Source organism: Heteronotia binoei, chromosome 2 (genome assembly GCF_032191835.1).
Source record: "Heteronotia binoei isolate CCM8104 ecotype False Entrance Well chromosome 2, APGP_CSIRO_Hbin_v1, whole genome shotgun sequence".
NCBI classification, from domain to species: Eukaryota; Metazoa; Chordata; class Lepidosauria; order Squamata; family Gekkonidae; genus Heteronotia; species Heteronotia binoei.
In genome coordinates, this window is record NC_083224.1 from 17,450,894 (window position 1) to 17,467,969 (window position 17,076).

Consider the following 17,076-nt stretch of genomic DNA (forward strand, 5'->3'; position numbering starts at 1 on the left):
TTACGATTAAAAATATTGATATATAAAAATAATTATGAAAAGTTATGGCATAAAGTGGAAGAAGATATGTTAAAACGGAATAGACTCAATTTGTCGTTATTAGGAAGAATAGCTGCATTAAAAATGAATACTTTACCGAGAATAATGTACTTGTTTCAAACTATTCCGATTGTTGGAAATGTAAAAAGCATGAAGGTTCTTTCTATCGTATGTGGTGGACTTGTGAAAGAACGAAACAGTTTTGGCAAATGATTCAACAAGAAATTTCTAGAATGTTGGGATATGAATTTAAGAGAACTTCAGAGACTTTCGTATAGGGATTACAAATGGAGAAATTTCCAAAAGAAGATAGAACTGTTATTTGGTACTTGCTTTCAGCTGCTAGGACATTATATACGCAGTTATGGAAGCAAGATAAAATACCAGAAAAATGGGATTGGATTGCAAAAGTTATGTCATGGAGTGAAATGGACAAACTGACAAGAATCTTGAGAGACTATGAGTTAGAGGGATTTAAAAGGGATTGGGATAAATTTAGAAAGTACATAGAAAAAGAATGGAAAATAAAAGGACACTGGGTGATTTTTGAGAATACCACTTAGGTTTTCAGAAGACGAAAGAAGATGAATTATAACAACTGGGTGGGACTTTATAAACAATAAGAAATGTTTTTTAACTTCTTTGCAAAATGATATATATATTTTTTCTTTTTATTTCTTATTATTAAGATTCTTTTAAAGTTAAAGATACCTTTTGATATTAGAAGTTTAGGTAACTGACACCGGTGGAAGTCAAGATTTGGGAGGAGGGGAAAGTGTAATATATGGGGAAGGTAGTAAATTAATATTTTATTAGAATTGGATATAATTACCATATATTACCAAATAAAATTGTATTTAATCAAATAAACCTCCGTCTGTTTCACCAAGGTCTGAACCCCCATTTTATTGTAGAAGCTGACCAGGTGATTACAGACTAGTCACCTAGTTTCAGTCTAACCTACTTTTACACAGTTGTGAGGATAAAAAGGAGCAGAAAAGAATGATACAAGCTCCTTTGGCCCCCACTGGAGAAAAGACCAGGGTATAAATGAGGTACATAAATAATCTATATAGGTGACGATGACAGCATATACAAGGTAGGCTGGTGAACAGCTGAGAAGGAGAGAATGCGGCACGGAAAGGAGAGAGGATATGGGGATTGCCAAGAGAAGGGGTAGAAGGGAAAGGGGGGGCGAGGGGGTTGTGAGGTGCTCCCCCCCACCCCCACCAGGGGCAGGTTGGCCTGGCTGAAGGGCCAGCAATACACAACTGGGCCACATCTTTCCTAGGTGGAGGGTGTTTGGGGGAGGGAGAGGGAAAGTGAAGACAAAGAGGCAGATAAAAGTAGGTTGGCTGTTGGATGTGAAGGAGGAAAGGAAGCAGGAAAAGAGGAGGGGTTAAGGGGCCTTTCAGGAAAAGGAAATAGTGCAAGAGGAAGAAATGAGAGGCATCCCACTAATGTTTGCCAATTCCCACTTGGAAAGAAATACAGAAGTCCTGAGATTCCCACACCTGTCAAACACAACTCTTTGAAGAAGCCTCCCCCCCCCCCCAATATTGAATCTTTACAACTGTCTTGCAAGATCTGTTGGCCTGAAAATGTGAGAGGCTAAAGGGCATCCAAAGACTTTCCAGGCCTACAAAAGATTTGAGCTCAGATCCAGATTTTTCCTTTGGGTTACCACAAATTCACCCCAAAGTGTGTCTGTAGCTACAGCTTTTGCCACAAAAAGCATGGCTCCATAATTTCATGGCACTACCACATCACAAAACCATGGTTCTGAAGCATGGATTGTCATGGATCCACAGGATGTTTGTATGATTTCCACACACACCCCCACCACCCACAACTCACCATCAGTTCACATATGTCAATATCCAGAGATGGCACCGAAAAATCCACAGCTCTGCTTGTTTGTGTTGCTGCTTGAGCACCAAAATGTAGTCCCAAAGAACAGATTACCATGGATACTCTGGATTTTTACTTTAACATCCCCAACATAAGAACATAAGAACATAAGAGAAGCCATGTTGGATCAGGCCAACGGCCCATCAAGTCCAACACTCTGTGTCACACAGTGGCAAAAAATGTTATATACACACATACACTGTGGCTAATAGCCACTGATGGACCTGTGCTCCATATTTTTATCTAAATCAGTATCCAATCACAGTTCATGGCCATGGCTACATTTTGCACCACAGACATCTCTAAATCCACATCTCTGTGGCTCTGCCATGGTGCAAGAATGTGGTTACAAACAACCGATCCTCATGGATTCTCAGAATTTCTGCGTCAGGTCACATCAAATTTATCAATTCACTTATCTTGTTTGTAGCCACAGATGTCAATGCAAGAATGAAGGATCCACTGCTTTCTGGTGTTCCCATGGTTCCAAAGCATAGATGAGGGGTGGCCAAACTGTGGCTCAGGAGCCACATGTGGCTCTTTCACACACATTGTGTGGCTTTTGAAGCCCCCACCACCTCATTGGCTGGCTTGGAGAAGGCATCTCTCTCTCTAAATTTCTTGTCCAAGCCAAGCTTGGAGGCAGCTTGGAGAATGCATTTAAAATTAAAGTTGCTTTCTTTCCACCACTCCCTCCTTTCCACACATATTTCCTTCCTTCCTTCCCTCAAACATCTGACATTCACGTCTTGTGGCTTTCTAACATCTGACACTTATTCTGTGTGGCTCTTACATTAAGCAAGTTTGGCCGCCCCCGCCAAGGATCCTCAGGATTTTTGTGTAGTTCAGCCCAGACTCACCATCAATCACATCATCTTCCTACCAGCAGATGACAACACAAAAATCGTGGCTCCACTATTTCTTGTCTTGACATAATTGTGACGCAAGAATCCTCTTGAATCCTCAGGATTTTTGCCCTGAGTCATGCAAAATCCATTACCTCATTGCTTATACTGTCCATTCCCCCAGAATCATGGATCTGTCACTCAATGTTGCTGCTGTAGTGCAAAACAGTATTTCCAAACAATGGGTTCTCCTGTCTCTTTGCATTTGATCCAGCCCCCATATGCACTCTCCAGTCACAGTTCAATAATCATTGATAAGTGCCACAGAAATCACTGCTTTATGGCACTGCCATGGCACAAAAATGTGATTTTGAAGCACAAACTCTCATGCATCCTCACATTTTTTGCATTTGGTAACCCATATTCAGTGTCCAGTCACAGACTGTGGCCATAGCTACAGATTGCACTGTAATCATTCATGAGGATCCCTTTAAAATCATTTAGATCCAACTTTCACCAGCCTCCCTTTTCCTAACCTCCTGCACTGCGTCTTGCTTGCATATTTCTGTCCAGCTGCCTTGAGTGACAGCTAAGGGGGAACTGGCAACGCAGCCCCTGGGTGGGAAACACCTGAAAATGTGGGGAGTGGAGAGTACAGACGGAGGGGTTTGGGAAGGAGTGGGACCTCCCACCTTGTCCAATGGAGTCTATCCTGCCAAGTAGCCATTTTCTATTGGCTGAGGATCAGCTGGAATTCTGGGAGATCTGCAGGCTCCACAGGGAGATTGGCAGCCCTACCTGAGGCCAGCCTTAAACCACCACACCCCTTTCCTTCTCTGTTTTGTGGCTCCCCTGCGCTATCCCCCACCCCCAGGTCTGCGGCTTCAGGTGGCAAAATGGAACACTCCCCCCCTAGATGCCTGTGGGAAGGAGAGGTCTTTAGCACTTAGGGTTGCCAGATTCGGGCTGGGAAATTCCTGGAGATTTGGGGATGGAGCCTGGAGCAGACAGGATACTCAGTGGAGGACAATGCCTTGGGGTCCACCCCACAAAGCCTCCATGTTCTCCAGGGGAACTGATCTGTGTAGCCTGGAGAGAAGCTGCAATGCTGGAGGATCCCTCGACCCCACCTAGAGACTAAGCAACCCATGAGTACCACAGAACAAAGTAAACACACCAAAATTACTGTGGAATATTCACGAGATACATTCACCATACAAAGTTTATAAAGGTAAAAGCACCAGTCATTTTTGGCTCTCAGGTGACATTGCTTTCACAATGTTTTCATGGCAGACTTTTTACAGGGTGGTTTGCCATTGCCTTCCCCAGTCATCTACACTTTCCCCCCAGCAAGCTGGGTACTCATTTTACCAACCTCTGAGGATGGAAGGCTGAGTCAACCTGGAGCCGGCTACCTGAACCAGCTTCCACTGGGATCAAACTCAGGTCATGAGCAGAGGGCTCCGACTGCAGTACTGTGTCACAGGGCTCTATATAACCTTTATACAAGGTTGAAAATATTTTTAAATCCATCAGATGTAACACCCAAGTAGAATAGTAAAAGGTACAGCAGACTCTTAAGCAATTCATTCACACCAACTAACGTCACAGTCCAGACTTCTTCCTCTTCATGGATTATTCAGTGCTGATGGGGGGGGGGGATTAAAGTGCTAGTGCTTGAAATTGATTCTGCAAAATTGTCGTGCAAAGTTCCTTTAGAGTTCATAAACGCATTTTGCCCTTCTTCAGAGACCTGATTTCACACTTTCCCTCTTCTAAAGCACAGAATTGCATCAAGTGGGAGGCTGGCACCCCTCGCTTCCCTCTGCCTTGGTTTCCCTGCTGCCAGCCGCTCTTCTCCTCCCTCCTCCCCCTCTCTCTGGGGCTGCAAGGGGGGAGCTGGGAGCCACTTTCTCAGCCTCCCTCTGCTGAGAGACCCCCGAGCAGCCCCATCGAGCGGCATTCGAGGCGTCGCTGACCCAGCCGGGCTGAAGGGAGCCCAGTCCCGCTTGTTTCCTGGCCTCTGCAGCCGTGAAGGGGTTAAAGGAGGCGAGCTGTGGGCGGGAGAGGGGGAGTGGAGGGGGCGGGAGAGGGAGGCGGGGAAGGTCCCTCCCCAGGAAGGCCTTTCAGTCTCGGAAGGGAGGACTTTGCACCCCGCCCCGTGTATGCAATTGGGGGGAGACGCGTTTGAATCCTTTCCAGACGGGATGTTCTTCTATGCAGGTGGGAGTTGCCCTTTGTGAGCCCCCTTGGGGGGGGGGGTGTCCCAGGGCTTGCAAGGCGGTCTGCTGGGGGGGGGGAGGGGGGCAGGCCAAGTCAGCCTCCTCCCTGCATCGCGCGCTGCTGGAAGGTGGAAAGAATTTAGCAGGGAGGAATTGCTCGTTGTTGCATATTTTTAAAGTTTCTTGTATCTTTTGCACTGTTTTATGGTGGGTATTTTATCTGTTCCGAGGCACTCTTTGTGGGGAGAGGGAGCAGGAGATCGACTGGGTTGAAGAAAGTGCTACGGTGGAGGGGACTCATTCCTGCTGACTGGCTGCCCCAAATGCCACAAGTTAGTGCTCCCCACTCCTGCAGTTCCGGGGACTTGGGTGGGTGAGTGGGGAGATACAACAAAGTTTAAGCCCGGTGGCACCTTTAGGACGCACAAAATTTTGTTCAAAGTATAAGCTTTTGTGTGCAAGCAGGTTTCTTCAGACTAGTCCAGGTTTTTGCATTTTGTAAGACAGGAAATGCCAGTCTGTAACTGCGAGTTTCTTCTTAAGGCCGATGGAGTTCCACTCCATGCGGCTTACTGTGGTGCCTTCCAGGAAGACAGATTGAATAAAACTGTTTTGCTCTTAAAGGTGCTGCGAGACTCACCTAAATCTACATTAATTATAGTGCACCATTTAATGGGACTTAATGCAATCAATAGGATAGTACATTCAGTAAACGATGAAATAGAATGTGGGTTCCAGAACCAACCAGGAATCTGAAAAACAGTGTTGAAGGAAAGCAGTACTCTAAACATGACCCAATAAATGATGCAAAATTACACAGCAAGATACAACCTACAGCAAACGAGACCCAGTAATATAGACTCCAATAATTCATCCAAGTGACTTTCTGAAGCATTTTGTACAGTGCTTCCCTATTGCTAGAGTTGAAAAGCCTCTTGAATAATTAAGTCTTGCTTATTTTGATGAAAGCCAAGAGTGTGGGAGTCTTCATGACCCTCTCAGGACCGCCAGCTTGGTGTAGTGGTTAAGGAGAAGTAAACTCTAATGGTTAAGCCCTTACTGGTCACTTTGTCCTGAGCTCCAGTTTACCTCAGATGTACCCACTAGACAGACTGATCCCCAGAAATAGATACCTAAGCTCATAAGATCGACAACAGATCTTTTAATAAGTAAGTATTGGTGGTTTTGTGGCCTGAAGGACCAAAGAGGTATATCTTTAAAAGCTTGATATGTAATATACCGCAGTGACATTGATTCTCAACAACAAAATACAAGGACTCTCCTTCTGATGCACTGGGGTAATCCTTAGGTGATTCTTCACCAGGGACAGTGATGTAACTCTGTTTTCTTTTCTTCCTGCCTTTCTGAGATCTTTCCCTCTGCCTTTTCACAGCCAAGTGAATGAGAGTGTCTTTCCGGAGTCAGAGGCAACCCAAGAGAAAGGGGAAGGAGATGGAAGAGAAGGACCCCGAAGGGCTTGGAATTGGGAAGATACCAAGGAAAGGTCTCCATCCCCTCCAAGCAGGGAGTGGTGCTGAATTTTGGGGGAGAGAGATCATGGTTCAGGACCCTGTGACCGCAGATGAACACAGCCGATGCTTCCGGCAGTTCTGTTACCAGGAGGCCGATGGGCCCCGAGAGGTTTGCAGCCGGCTCCACGGACTTTGTAAGGACTGGCTGGAGCCAGAGAGGCGCACCAAGAAGGAGATGGTGGACCTGGTGATCCTGGAGCAGTTCCTGGCCATCCTGCCGCAGGAAGTGCAGGGCTGGGTGAGAGGATGCGGGCCAGAGACCAGTTCCCAGGCAGTGGCCCTGGCCGAAGGTTTCCTCCTGAGTGAGGCAGAGGAGAAGAGGCAGGCAAGGCAGGTGAGGGGCTTTCAGTCACTCCACTCAAGCAATGAGCTTCTCCTGCCAGCTATTACTGTGTGGGTCAAGCCACTTCCAATGTGGCAACCCTAGGAACGTCCTCTCTTTAACAGCCTTGCTCAGGTCTTGCAGACTGAGGGCCTTTGTGGCTTCCTTGACTGAGTCAGTCCATCCTGTGTTTGGCCTTCCTCTTTTCCTGCTGCCTTGAGCTTTCCTTAGAATTTTTGCTTCTCTCGGTGACTCCTGTCTTTTCATAATGTCACCAAATACCTCATTTGAGTCATTTTAGCTTCTAAGGGAGCTGAGTCTTGATCTAGAACCCATTTATTTGTCTGTAGAAACTCTCTCCTCCAACACCACAAAGAATCAACTTTCTTCCTGTCAGCTTTCTTCCTTGTCCAACTCTCACACCCACACAAAGTAATGGGGAATACTGTGGCACAAATTAACTTGCTCCAGTGACACATCCTTACACTTCTTCATCAACCTTAAATTTCTGTAATCCTCCACTAGTCATTACTTTTGCCTTTTGTTCCGCTGTAAGCTTACTTCAGCATTTTCTGCTTTACCCTTCCTTAGTAAATATTCCAAGTCTTCACTACTTTCTGCCAATAATGTGGTTGTCAAGAGTGCCTCTAGCCATGAATCGGTGGGGGAAACAGATATGCTTGTATGTCACCTGCAATAACCTTTGAGTCCTGCTTGACTGCTATTGCTTTACTCTCACTACTGACCTGTTTTATCTGCAGTATATCTGTATCCATTTCCTCCCTGAGAACTAGTCACAGAGGGCCTCCAAGGTCAGCTGCGTTATCTGGCTCACAGAGACTCTCGAGGTTTCGTTTCTGCTTGATTAGAGGGGCTTTGGTTGCTTTTGGTAGATTTTGGTGCTTTAGCTTTGAAACCATGTAACGGATGGACCCAACGTATAGCTGTATGGGCAGGGGCCGTGGGCTTCAGTTTCAACAAGACCTGCTTGCATGGCCTTGGGCCAGTTTGGTGTAGTGGTTAAGTGTAGTGGTTAAGTGTTTGGTGTAGTGATTAAATGTGCGGACTCTTATCTGGGAGAACCGGGTTTGATTCCCCACTCCTCCATTTGCACCTGCTAGCATGGCCTTGGGTCAGCCATAGCTCTGGCAAAGGTTGTCCTTGAAAGAGCAGCTGCTGTGAGAGCCCTCTCCAGCCCCACCCATCTCACAGGGTGTCTGTTGTGGGGGAGGAAGGTAAAGGAGATTGTGAGCCGCTCTGAGACTCTTCGGAGTGGAGGGCGGGATATAAATCCAATATCATCATCATCATCTTCTTCTTCTGTAACGTCTTTGCTTATTCAATAAACGCCTTTCTGAGATGATTGGTGAAGAACATGCAGGTCCTGACAGTGGTGCCATCTCCATATTTCAAACTGTTGATGTTCCTTCCGCCTTTTTTCACTCCACCTTCATCTACATCTAATGCAGCTTTCCTTATGATGTGTTCTGCATGAAGATTGAAGAGACAGGGAGATAAAATACACCCCAGTCTGCCAACCTGAAACCCCTCTGTTTTTCCCTTGCTGTTGTTCCAGAAGTGGGGGGGATCCGTGAAGGTGGAAAGAAGCTTCTCTGAGGCGGAAGGAGCTCTGTCAGAGGAAGGCCAGAGGGCGCAGACCCAGGAGCGTGCCCAAGATGCCCCATCAAGTGGTAAGGAGGCCTCCTGCCCAGATGGGATCAGGGCATGTGATGGAGTTGCTGGGCGGAGGGTTTAGGAGAGGAGGAAAGGGAAATACTTCTGAAGACTGTGTAGAATGGATAGGATGTGGTGATGGCTTCTCCACTTTAAGCGGGAGCATACAGATTGATGGAAAAGAATTTGATGCTTCTTTTCATCAATAGAAATATGCATATCTCACCTTCCTTCCGCTAGAAAGACTCAAGGTGGCTCAAAAACAGAAAAGGAAAACAAATCTGGGTTCAGCTAAAAGCCAAGGTGAATAAATGGAACTTCTATGTTCCCCTGACCAGCATGGCCCAGACTCCCCAAGGCCATCAGATCTCAGAAGCTAAGAATGGTCAGCCCTGGTTAGTGTTAGGATTGGGCGACCACCAAGGAAATTCAGGGTTGCTGTGCAGAGGCAGGCAATGGCACACCACCTCTGAATGTCTCTTGCCTGGAATAACTGGAGTCAGTATAAGTCATCTGTGACTTGATGGAGCTTTAGACACACAGACACCCCCCCCCCTTGTTCTGGGGCAGCAAATGTAGAAAAACCCATTGCCAGAGGCCAGTAATTGGGGCTGTGTGTCCAGTTTAAAGGCTTTTCAGGGGCATCTGGGTGGCAACACTCAGAGGACCCTGGATTAGGGATGCCGGGCCATGGCCTGGTCCACCTGTGAGGTTTGCGGGTGGAGCATGGGCTGGACATGATGCCATTTCTACGTGTACTATTGACACAGATCCAAATCCGACTCTATAGCGTGATTCCACTAAGTAGCTCAGAATAAGGAACAGAAGATTAATCAATAATTGATTAATCAATAACAGAATAGATATAAAGAATTTCCTTGACGTCCAGGAGTAAAAAGAAAAGAAAAAAGAAATAGAATGAACACAAGCAGTGATGTGAATGGGAACATCACTGATAGAAAGCCTAACCACTGTGAAAGATTTCTATTAAGAAACTGAAACAGAGAAATTAAAGCACCTGGGTCTTCGTTTGGAGAACTTGGGCTAAGAAAATATCTACGTGAGACTTTTAGTTCCTTTATATATTGCCTAGTGTCGGATTTGGATTTGTGTTCATTGTACATATTGTAATACCGGCAATCCATATTGTTTTTCATTTTCATGCCTCATCCAGCAAAATACCTGAATGTTAAGTCAGACTGTCAGCAGATGCTCTAGAAAACACTGGCAGCGCCCAGGAGTTTTAGCTGATGTGCTGAAACCACATGGGTTTAGGACTGGATGTGTCATGTCACATAGTTTCTGGTCACCTGCTTTCTTCCTGCCAGTCTGGACTTCAGGAAGAAGGCCCAGGAGGCGAGAGGATGTCATGTACTAGCAGCGGTCATAACCACCTGAGGTTCATAGCTGCCTGAGACTTGTCTTTCACCTCTCCCACAATTTACTGAATTTGATTACAAAATTATCTAGAGTGTAAAGAAGACAAGGTTTCACAACCCTGGGATTCGGGATGCGTAAGGAAGATTCAGACAAACCAGCAAAATAGGAATTATAGGCTGAAATTCACCTTCCCGTTTTGTCTCCCTTGCAGGCAGCGAAAAGACGTTATCGAGCCCTTTTCTCTGCAGAGAAGTGGAAACGCCTCCTCAGCCTCTGGTCCAGGTAGGGGGAGGGGGAGAACGGGGGATAGTCAGGGCCCTAAGTTCTTTCTCAGGGAAGCTTTTGTTCCTGCTGCCTGAGGAAGAGAGGCTCTGAAGAGCCCAGTCTTTACGCACGCTGAGCTCTGCATCCTGCACCCTCACAAACTCCCCGTCGAGAGTGTCAATTCCCTGCTCTACCTGGGCCAGGGCTTTTTCGCTCCTGGCCCCGACCTGGTGGAATCAGCTCCCTATGGACATCCGGGCCCTACCTGGCTTGCTGGCCTTTTGTAGGGAGCTGTTCCGCCAGGTCTTTGGACGAGGCAGCGGGCATCTATTTATCGATCGGTTGGCCTCCCCTCTACTGCTGCACTGCGCTACTGTACTGTGATGCTGTATTGTAGTGCTATTTTGTGCTCTACTACCTTGCTATCATGTCATCTTGCTGAATTATCTTGCTGCACTTTAATGAATGTTGTAATTGGTTTTATTGTGATTTTATTGTGATTTTGTTTCTATTTGCTGTACTTCGCTCTGAGCCCCCAATGGGGGAATGGGCAGAATATAAACAAAGAAAGAATAGTAATAATAACAATAACAATGATCCGTGATGAGAGAATCTGCTTCTTCTTTCAGTGTCCATTTTCCTTTGAGGAGGTGGCCATGAATTTCTCTGGGGCGGAGTGGAGCCTGCTGGATCTGGACCAAAAAACCCTCTACAGAGAAGTCATGCTGGAGAGCTGTGGGAGCGTGGCTTTTCTGGGTAAGGATCCTTCATGGGAACAAAAGGCGCAAACTGCTGCCATTGGCTTGATGCATGAACCTGAAGAAGTTGGGGTGGCCATAAAAGTGATGTTCAGCAGGGCCAAGTAGAGCGATGCAATCCACCCCCGTGTTCCAGGGGCAGCTGAGGCCAGTGTTGTGGCCATCATCAAAGCCAGAGAGGGTCTCATGGCATGAGGCCGGTGCGGGGCTGAGAGGCACTGCCCCACTGACCCCACTCAGCCTTCCCATGTCCCAAATGCGTCTTACCAGGGTCTCACCAAGTGAACCCAGGGGTGGCCCCAGAGTTTCTGGTGCCCTAGTCCCCAGCTGCTGCACCGCCCTGTGGACTTACTGCTGTATCCAGAGAGAAGATTTTAATAAACAACTCTGATGCCAATAATGCTCCTTTCTATTTTCCCTCCCATCTAAATGGCCTTATTCAACCTTTAATGTCCTAACTTACACTCCCCAGGCAGCTGTGTCCTGCAAAACATCCTGGAGCTTTTAGTCAGTGAGTGTTTCATAAAGAGCCAACCTCAATTTTTCCACCACAGGTTTATTTGGGGGAGGCTGGAAACCAGCTCCTCTTGGTTCTCTTCACAACTAGAAGGAAACTCTCAGTGCAGTTGCACGATTAGATATCATGAGAACTTTTTGTATTTCATTGTCAAGAGCAGAGAGTCAAAAGAGCTGCACGGCAAGTCTAATGGGAGCAGCGGGAGAGTCATTCTTTGCCATCTTCCCCCTTAAAATACATATGTGGGAGGAGGGATGGGCAGAATATCAAAACAGCTCTACGGGAGGGCCTGGCAGGGATAAGGTGTGAACAGCAGCTCAGTTTGGTAGGAAAGAAGGTCTTCTAAAAGAAATGGAGACCCAGGAGTGCCTGACTGGTGGCTTGTTTTCTTGCATGGGTGCTGATTGAAACTCTTTCCTGATTTCAGCAGATGTAGAGGAGACTGCTGGGGAATTCCAGGGGTTCTCTTTGGGAATAGTCAAGAATGAAGATGCTGAAGAAAACTCTGGAGATGGACCACAGAGGCAGGAGGAAAGCCACGCAGGTAAGAGGAGGGATAAGCCCATTCCTTGCCAAAGAGGGGTCCTCCCTGAAACCCCAGTCCATTAAGAAAGGTCAGTCAGCAAAAGAAGGAACAGAGGCTTCTATGTGAACCAGAGAATCCACTGCAAGGAAAAGGGAAATGACAGTGAGGCATTTGCTAAGACCTTCAGTCAGAGAATGAATGTCATTGGGCAGATGTGAATTACCATAAGAAGCAATTGTGTAATAACTTGAAGTACAGAAATAGCTTCCCTCATAAAACAGCCCTTCCTTCTAATCAAAGAAGTCACACAGATGGGGGCCTCTAAAAATGGCTAATAGTCCCAACCAAGCATCTCTGATGCAGGAAGCTTAATGTACTTTCATAGTGTATACTCAGTTGTACGCTTCACTGTAAAACAGGAGGACGACACTGAAATATGTGGAGCATGGGTGAAACTTCCGGAGCACATCAGACCTCTTTGTGTGGATTCTAACAGGAGATCTCTCTCTTTATTCCAGCAGGAGGTGATCAGAGGAATGAGGAGGATGAGGAACTGCATCATGTTTCACCAGAGGATGTCAAGAATGAAGATGTGAGAAGAAACATCAGGATACAAAGCAAGTCTCAGAGGCAGAAAATCAGGCACTGGGTGAAGAAGAGGAATAAATCCATTCCTTGCCAAGGGGGGGATTTGCAAGAAGTAATTCACAGTTTGGAGAAAACATACAAGTGCATGGAGTGTGGAATGAACTTCTCAGATCAAACCCAATATAATATACATTTTTCAAAGCACAGTATAGTGAAGGCATGTAAATGCTTTCGGGGTGGAAAGTACTTCAGATACAAATCGCAACTCCTTGTGCACCAAAGGATCCACAGAGCGGAGAAACATTTTGAACACGCAATGTATGGGAAGAAATTCAGTCAAAGCTGCATTCTTCAACAGCATCAGAGAACACACACGGGGGAGAAGCCTTTCAACTGCTCAGACTGTGGGAAGAGGTTCAGTCACAGTGGCCATCTTCAAAGTCATTTAAGAACCCACACGGGGGAGAAGCCTTTTGAATGCTCAGAATGTGGGAAGAGATTCAGTAAGAATAGCGATCTTCAACGTCATCTAAGAACCCACACAGGGGAAAAGCCTTTTGAATGCTCACAGTGTGGGAAGAGGTTCAGTCAGAATGGCAGCCTTCAAGATCATCTAAGAACCCACACGGGGGAGAAGCCTTTTGAATGCTCAGAGTGTGGGAAGAGATTCCGCCGCAGCAACAATCATCAAAGTCATTTAAGAACCCACAGTGGGGAGAAGCCTTTTGAATGCTCAGAGTGTGGTAAAAGATTCAGTCGTAATAGCGCTCTTCAACGTCATCTAAGAACCCACACAGGGGAGAAGCCTTTTGAATGCTCAGACTGTGGGAAGAGGTTCAGTCAGAGTGGCAGCCTTCAACATCATCTAAGAACCCACACGGGGGAGAAGCCTTTTGAATGCGCAGACTGTGGGAAGAGGTTCAGTCAGAGTGGCAGCCTTCAACATCATCTAAGAACCCACACGGGGGCGAAGCCTTTTGAATGCGCAGACTGTGGGAAGAGGTTCAGTCAGAGTGGCAGCCTTCAACATCATCTAAGAACCCACACAGGGGAGAAGCCTTTTGAATGCTCAGAGTGTGGGAAGAGATTCAGCTGCAGTAACAATCATCAAAGTCATTTAAGAACCCACACTGGGGAGAAGCCTTTTGAATGCTCAGAGTGTGGGAAGAGATTCAGCTGCAGCAACAATCATCAAAGTCATTTAAGAACCCACACTGGGGAGAAGCCTTTTGAATGCTCAGAGTGTGGGAAAAGATTCAGTTATAATAGCGATCTTCAACGTCATCTAAGAACCCACACAGGGGAGAAGCCTTTTGAATGCTCAGACTGTGGGAAGAGGTTCAGTCAGAATGGCAGCCTTCAAGATCATCTAAGAACCCACACGGGGGAGAAGCCTTTTGAATGCTCAGAGTGTGGGAAGAGATTCCGCCGCCGCAACCATCATCAAAGTCATTTAAGAACGCACACTGGGGAGAAGCCTTTTGAATGCTCAGAGTGTGGAAAAAGATTCAGTCATAATAGCAATCTTCAACGTCATCTAAGAACCCACACAGGGGAGAAGCCTTTTGAATGCTCAGAGTGTGGGAAGAGATTCCGCTGCAGTAACAATCATCAAAGTCATTTAAGAACCCACACTGGGGAGAAGCGTTTTGAATGCTCAGAGTGTGGAAAAAGATTCAGTCATAATAGCAATTTTCAACGTCATCTAAGAACCCACACAGGGGAGAAGCCTTTTGAATGCTCAGAGTGTGGGAAGAGATTTAGTAACTGGAGCAATCTTCAAAAACATCGAAGAATCCACACAGGGATAAAGTTTTGGAGTAGAAAGAGATTCATTCAGTGTGGTTATCTTCAACATCATCTAAGAGCCCAAAAGGGGGAAAAACCATGTCACTTTTTAGCCTAAGGGTGTTGAACTGATTTTTTTACAGTGATCTGACAGAAATGTCACTTTGTTGGGCCATGTTTGCCCTACAGTGTAATGCCAGGTACCAGAGATATTAACTTTAGAAAGAACATAAAGGTAGTCCCCTGTGCAAGCACCAGTCATTTCCGACTCTGAGGTGACGTTGCATCATGATGGTTTCATAGCAGATTTTACAGGGTGGTTTTCCATTGCCTTTCCCAGTCATATACACTTTCCCTCCAGCAAGCCGGGTACTCATTTTACCGACCTCGGAAGGATGGAAGGCTGAGTCAACCTTGAGCCAGCTACCTCCCTGTATGAACTCCAGAGAGCGCTGAGGTCAGCTAGAAAGAACCAGCTGAATATCCCTGGGCCAAGGGAGGCCAGATTGAAGACCACCCGGGATCGGGCCTTCTCCATAGCAGCTCCCCTACTGTGGAACCAACTCCCGGAGGAGGTACGGGCCCTGCGATGTTTAGACCAATTCCGCAGGGCCTGCAAGACCCACCTCTTTAAAATAGCCTTCACTTAATACCGAGCCAAAAAAGTCCTCTTGGATATGTTTTACGTTTTAGTCACTGAATTTTATGGAAGAACTTAACTATAGCACCATAATGTTAATCTTATGCAAGTTTTAATGATTTTAAGGATGATTTTATAATTGAAATTGTAATTATTGTATATGGTTTTACTTGGTTTTACTGTACATTGTATTTACATGTTGTGAGCCGCCCTGAGCCTGCTTTGCGGGGAGGGCGGGATATAAATAAAAAGTATTATTATTATCATTATTACCTAAACCCAGCTTCCACTGGGATCGAACTCAGGTCGTGAGCAGAGCTTGGACTGCAACCCAATTAACAATATTATTTTTTACTTAATATACAAACATACTTACTGAATGATCAGCCTTACAGTGTTTCCTTTATTTAGGAGTCTTTGATAACTCACCTCTCTTTCTCTGAATTACTGCATCCAAATCTTCTCTTCCACCTCTCCCACAGTTGTGCTGTAGCAATATTGCGTGTGCTGGTTAGGTCTGTATCTGTAAGTTGAGAATGTACTTTTGATTCCCTCTCCAGTTTAAACAGACAAAGAAGAAGAAGAAGATTTTAGATTTATATCCTGCCCTATACTCTGAATCTCAGAGTCTCAGAGCGGTCACAATCTCCTCTACCTCCCCCCCCCCCACAACAAACATCCTGTGAGGTAGGTGGGGCTGAGAGTGCTTTTACAGCAGCTGCCCTTTCAAGGACAGCCTCTATGAAAGCTATGGCTGACCCAAGGCCATCTCAGCAGGTGTAAGAAAAAAGAAGCCTAAGAGTATAGGTTGTAATCTTTATTAGAAGAAAGGAGCAAGAGTCCAGTAGCACCTAAGAAGATTTGTCGCAAAGCATGAGCTTTCTTGTGTCACTGCTCACTTCAAATAGAGTTAGAAGATGTGTCCATTGGTCCTTATATCTTGGGGAAATGGAGGGATTTCAGATGCCAAATGACAATAGCAGGCGTTGGTAATGAGACAGGAAACCTAAGTCTCAATTCAGTCCTGGAGGATGCATGGCGTTTCATTATCTGTTGCAATTCAGCAGTCTCTCTTTTTAAGGCGTGTCAAGTGCTGCACAGTCTTCATTAATGATGTGCTCTATGTTGATTTAATCATAGAAAGCTTTATTGATATAACAAAGCTGTTACAGGCAAGACTAGGTCTGGATAGAACTGGTAAACCAGGTACAGACAGATATATTGGTTGGTTCAGACTGTTATTTATTGAGTCAAAAGTGCCCTTTTCCTACTAATGAAGCAGCACCCCTTCTGCCCCCCCTTTCACGTTCCAGTTAGAACCAGCTGCAGCCAAGCTATAGTCTCTGAGAGTAGCAACTTTGAAGACCCAAGCATACCACATACCTCAGGATGAAAAAAGGATACATGTAAGTTTCACAGACACAATACGTGACGATTTAGGTGACTGCTTCTGCAACTACAATGCCTAATGTTACAAGAATCCGTTTCAATATATTTGATTGTTTGTTAATAAAAAGGAATAGGGGATACAGAAAAGAAAAGAAAAAGGGGAGAAAGGGAGGGAAATCATCTTATTTTCTGCACCATTAATATGCAAAATATTATTCCATTATTTACATAATCAAATATATAGGCTAAAAGTTTGCTTTAAGTAATCTGCTAATTCACACGTGAACTTTTACAAATGTGGGGATAAAAAACAACATGCAACTTTTATAATATAAAAATTTAGAGCGAAACGTTCAACCAGTCGTAAAAAGGTTTCCAGATATGTTTTATATCTTTTACATCTTTGCCCTTCAGAAAAGATGAAGGTGTGTCCACTTCCGCACTCTCTAGGATCTTGTCTATTAAATCTTGTTTTTACGGTATTTCCTGCTGCTTCCAATGTTGTGCAACCAAAATTCTTGCTGCTTTTATGATACGTGTCATCAAATGTCTCTGTGTTACAAGAATCTGAACCAACATGGAAGTGCTCATGGCAAGGGACACCTTGACAATATGCCGTTTAAATTCCTTTGTAAGAGAACTGCTAATCTTACGTCAGCAACTGAATGTGTGGGAAGTTAA

The 17,076-nt window shown here is 45.5% G+C and overlaps 2 protein-coding genes across 2 annotated transcripts; both read left to right on the forward strand.

Moving 5' to 3' along the window:
• The first annotated feature begins 6,572 nt into the window (after positions 1–6,572).
• Positions 6,573–12,423, forward strand: LOC132567236 (neurotrophin receptor-interacting factor homolog). The gene is made up of 6 exons (XM_060232925.1): positions 6,573–6,883; positions 8,448–8,562; positions 10,137–10,207; positions 10,819–10,945; positions 11,892–12,008; positions 12,410–12,423. The coding sequence occupies exons 1-6, from the start codon at positions 6,575–6,577 to the stop codon at positions 12,421–12,423; spliced, it is 753 nt and encodes a 250-aa protein (XP_060088908.1). The 5' UTR covers positions 6,573–6,574.
• A 771-nt stretch (positions 12,424–13,194) lies between these two features.
• On the forward strand, positions 13,195–14,484 carry LOC132567237 (gastrula zinc finger protein XlCGF57.1-like; the record flags this gene model as incomplete). The annotated part of the gene is made up of 1 exon (XM_060232926.1): positions 13,195–14,484. A coding segment is annotated over one exon (1,290 nt), but the record flags the coding sequence as incomplete, so codon positions are not given.
• Positions 14,485–17,076: the final 2,592 nt, after the last annotated feature.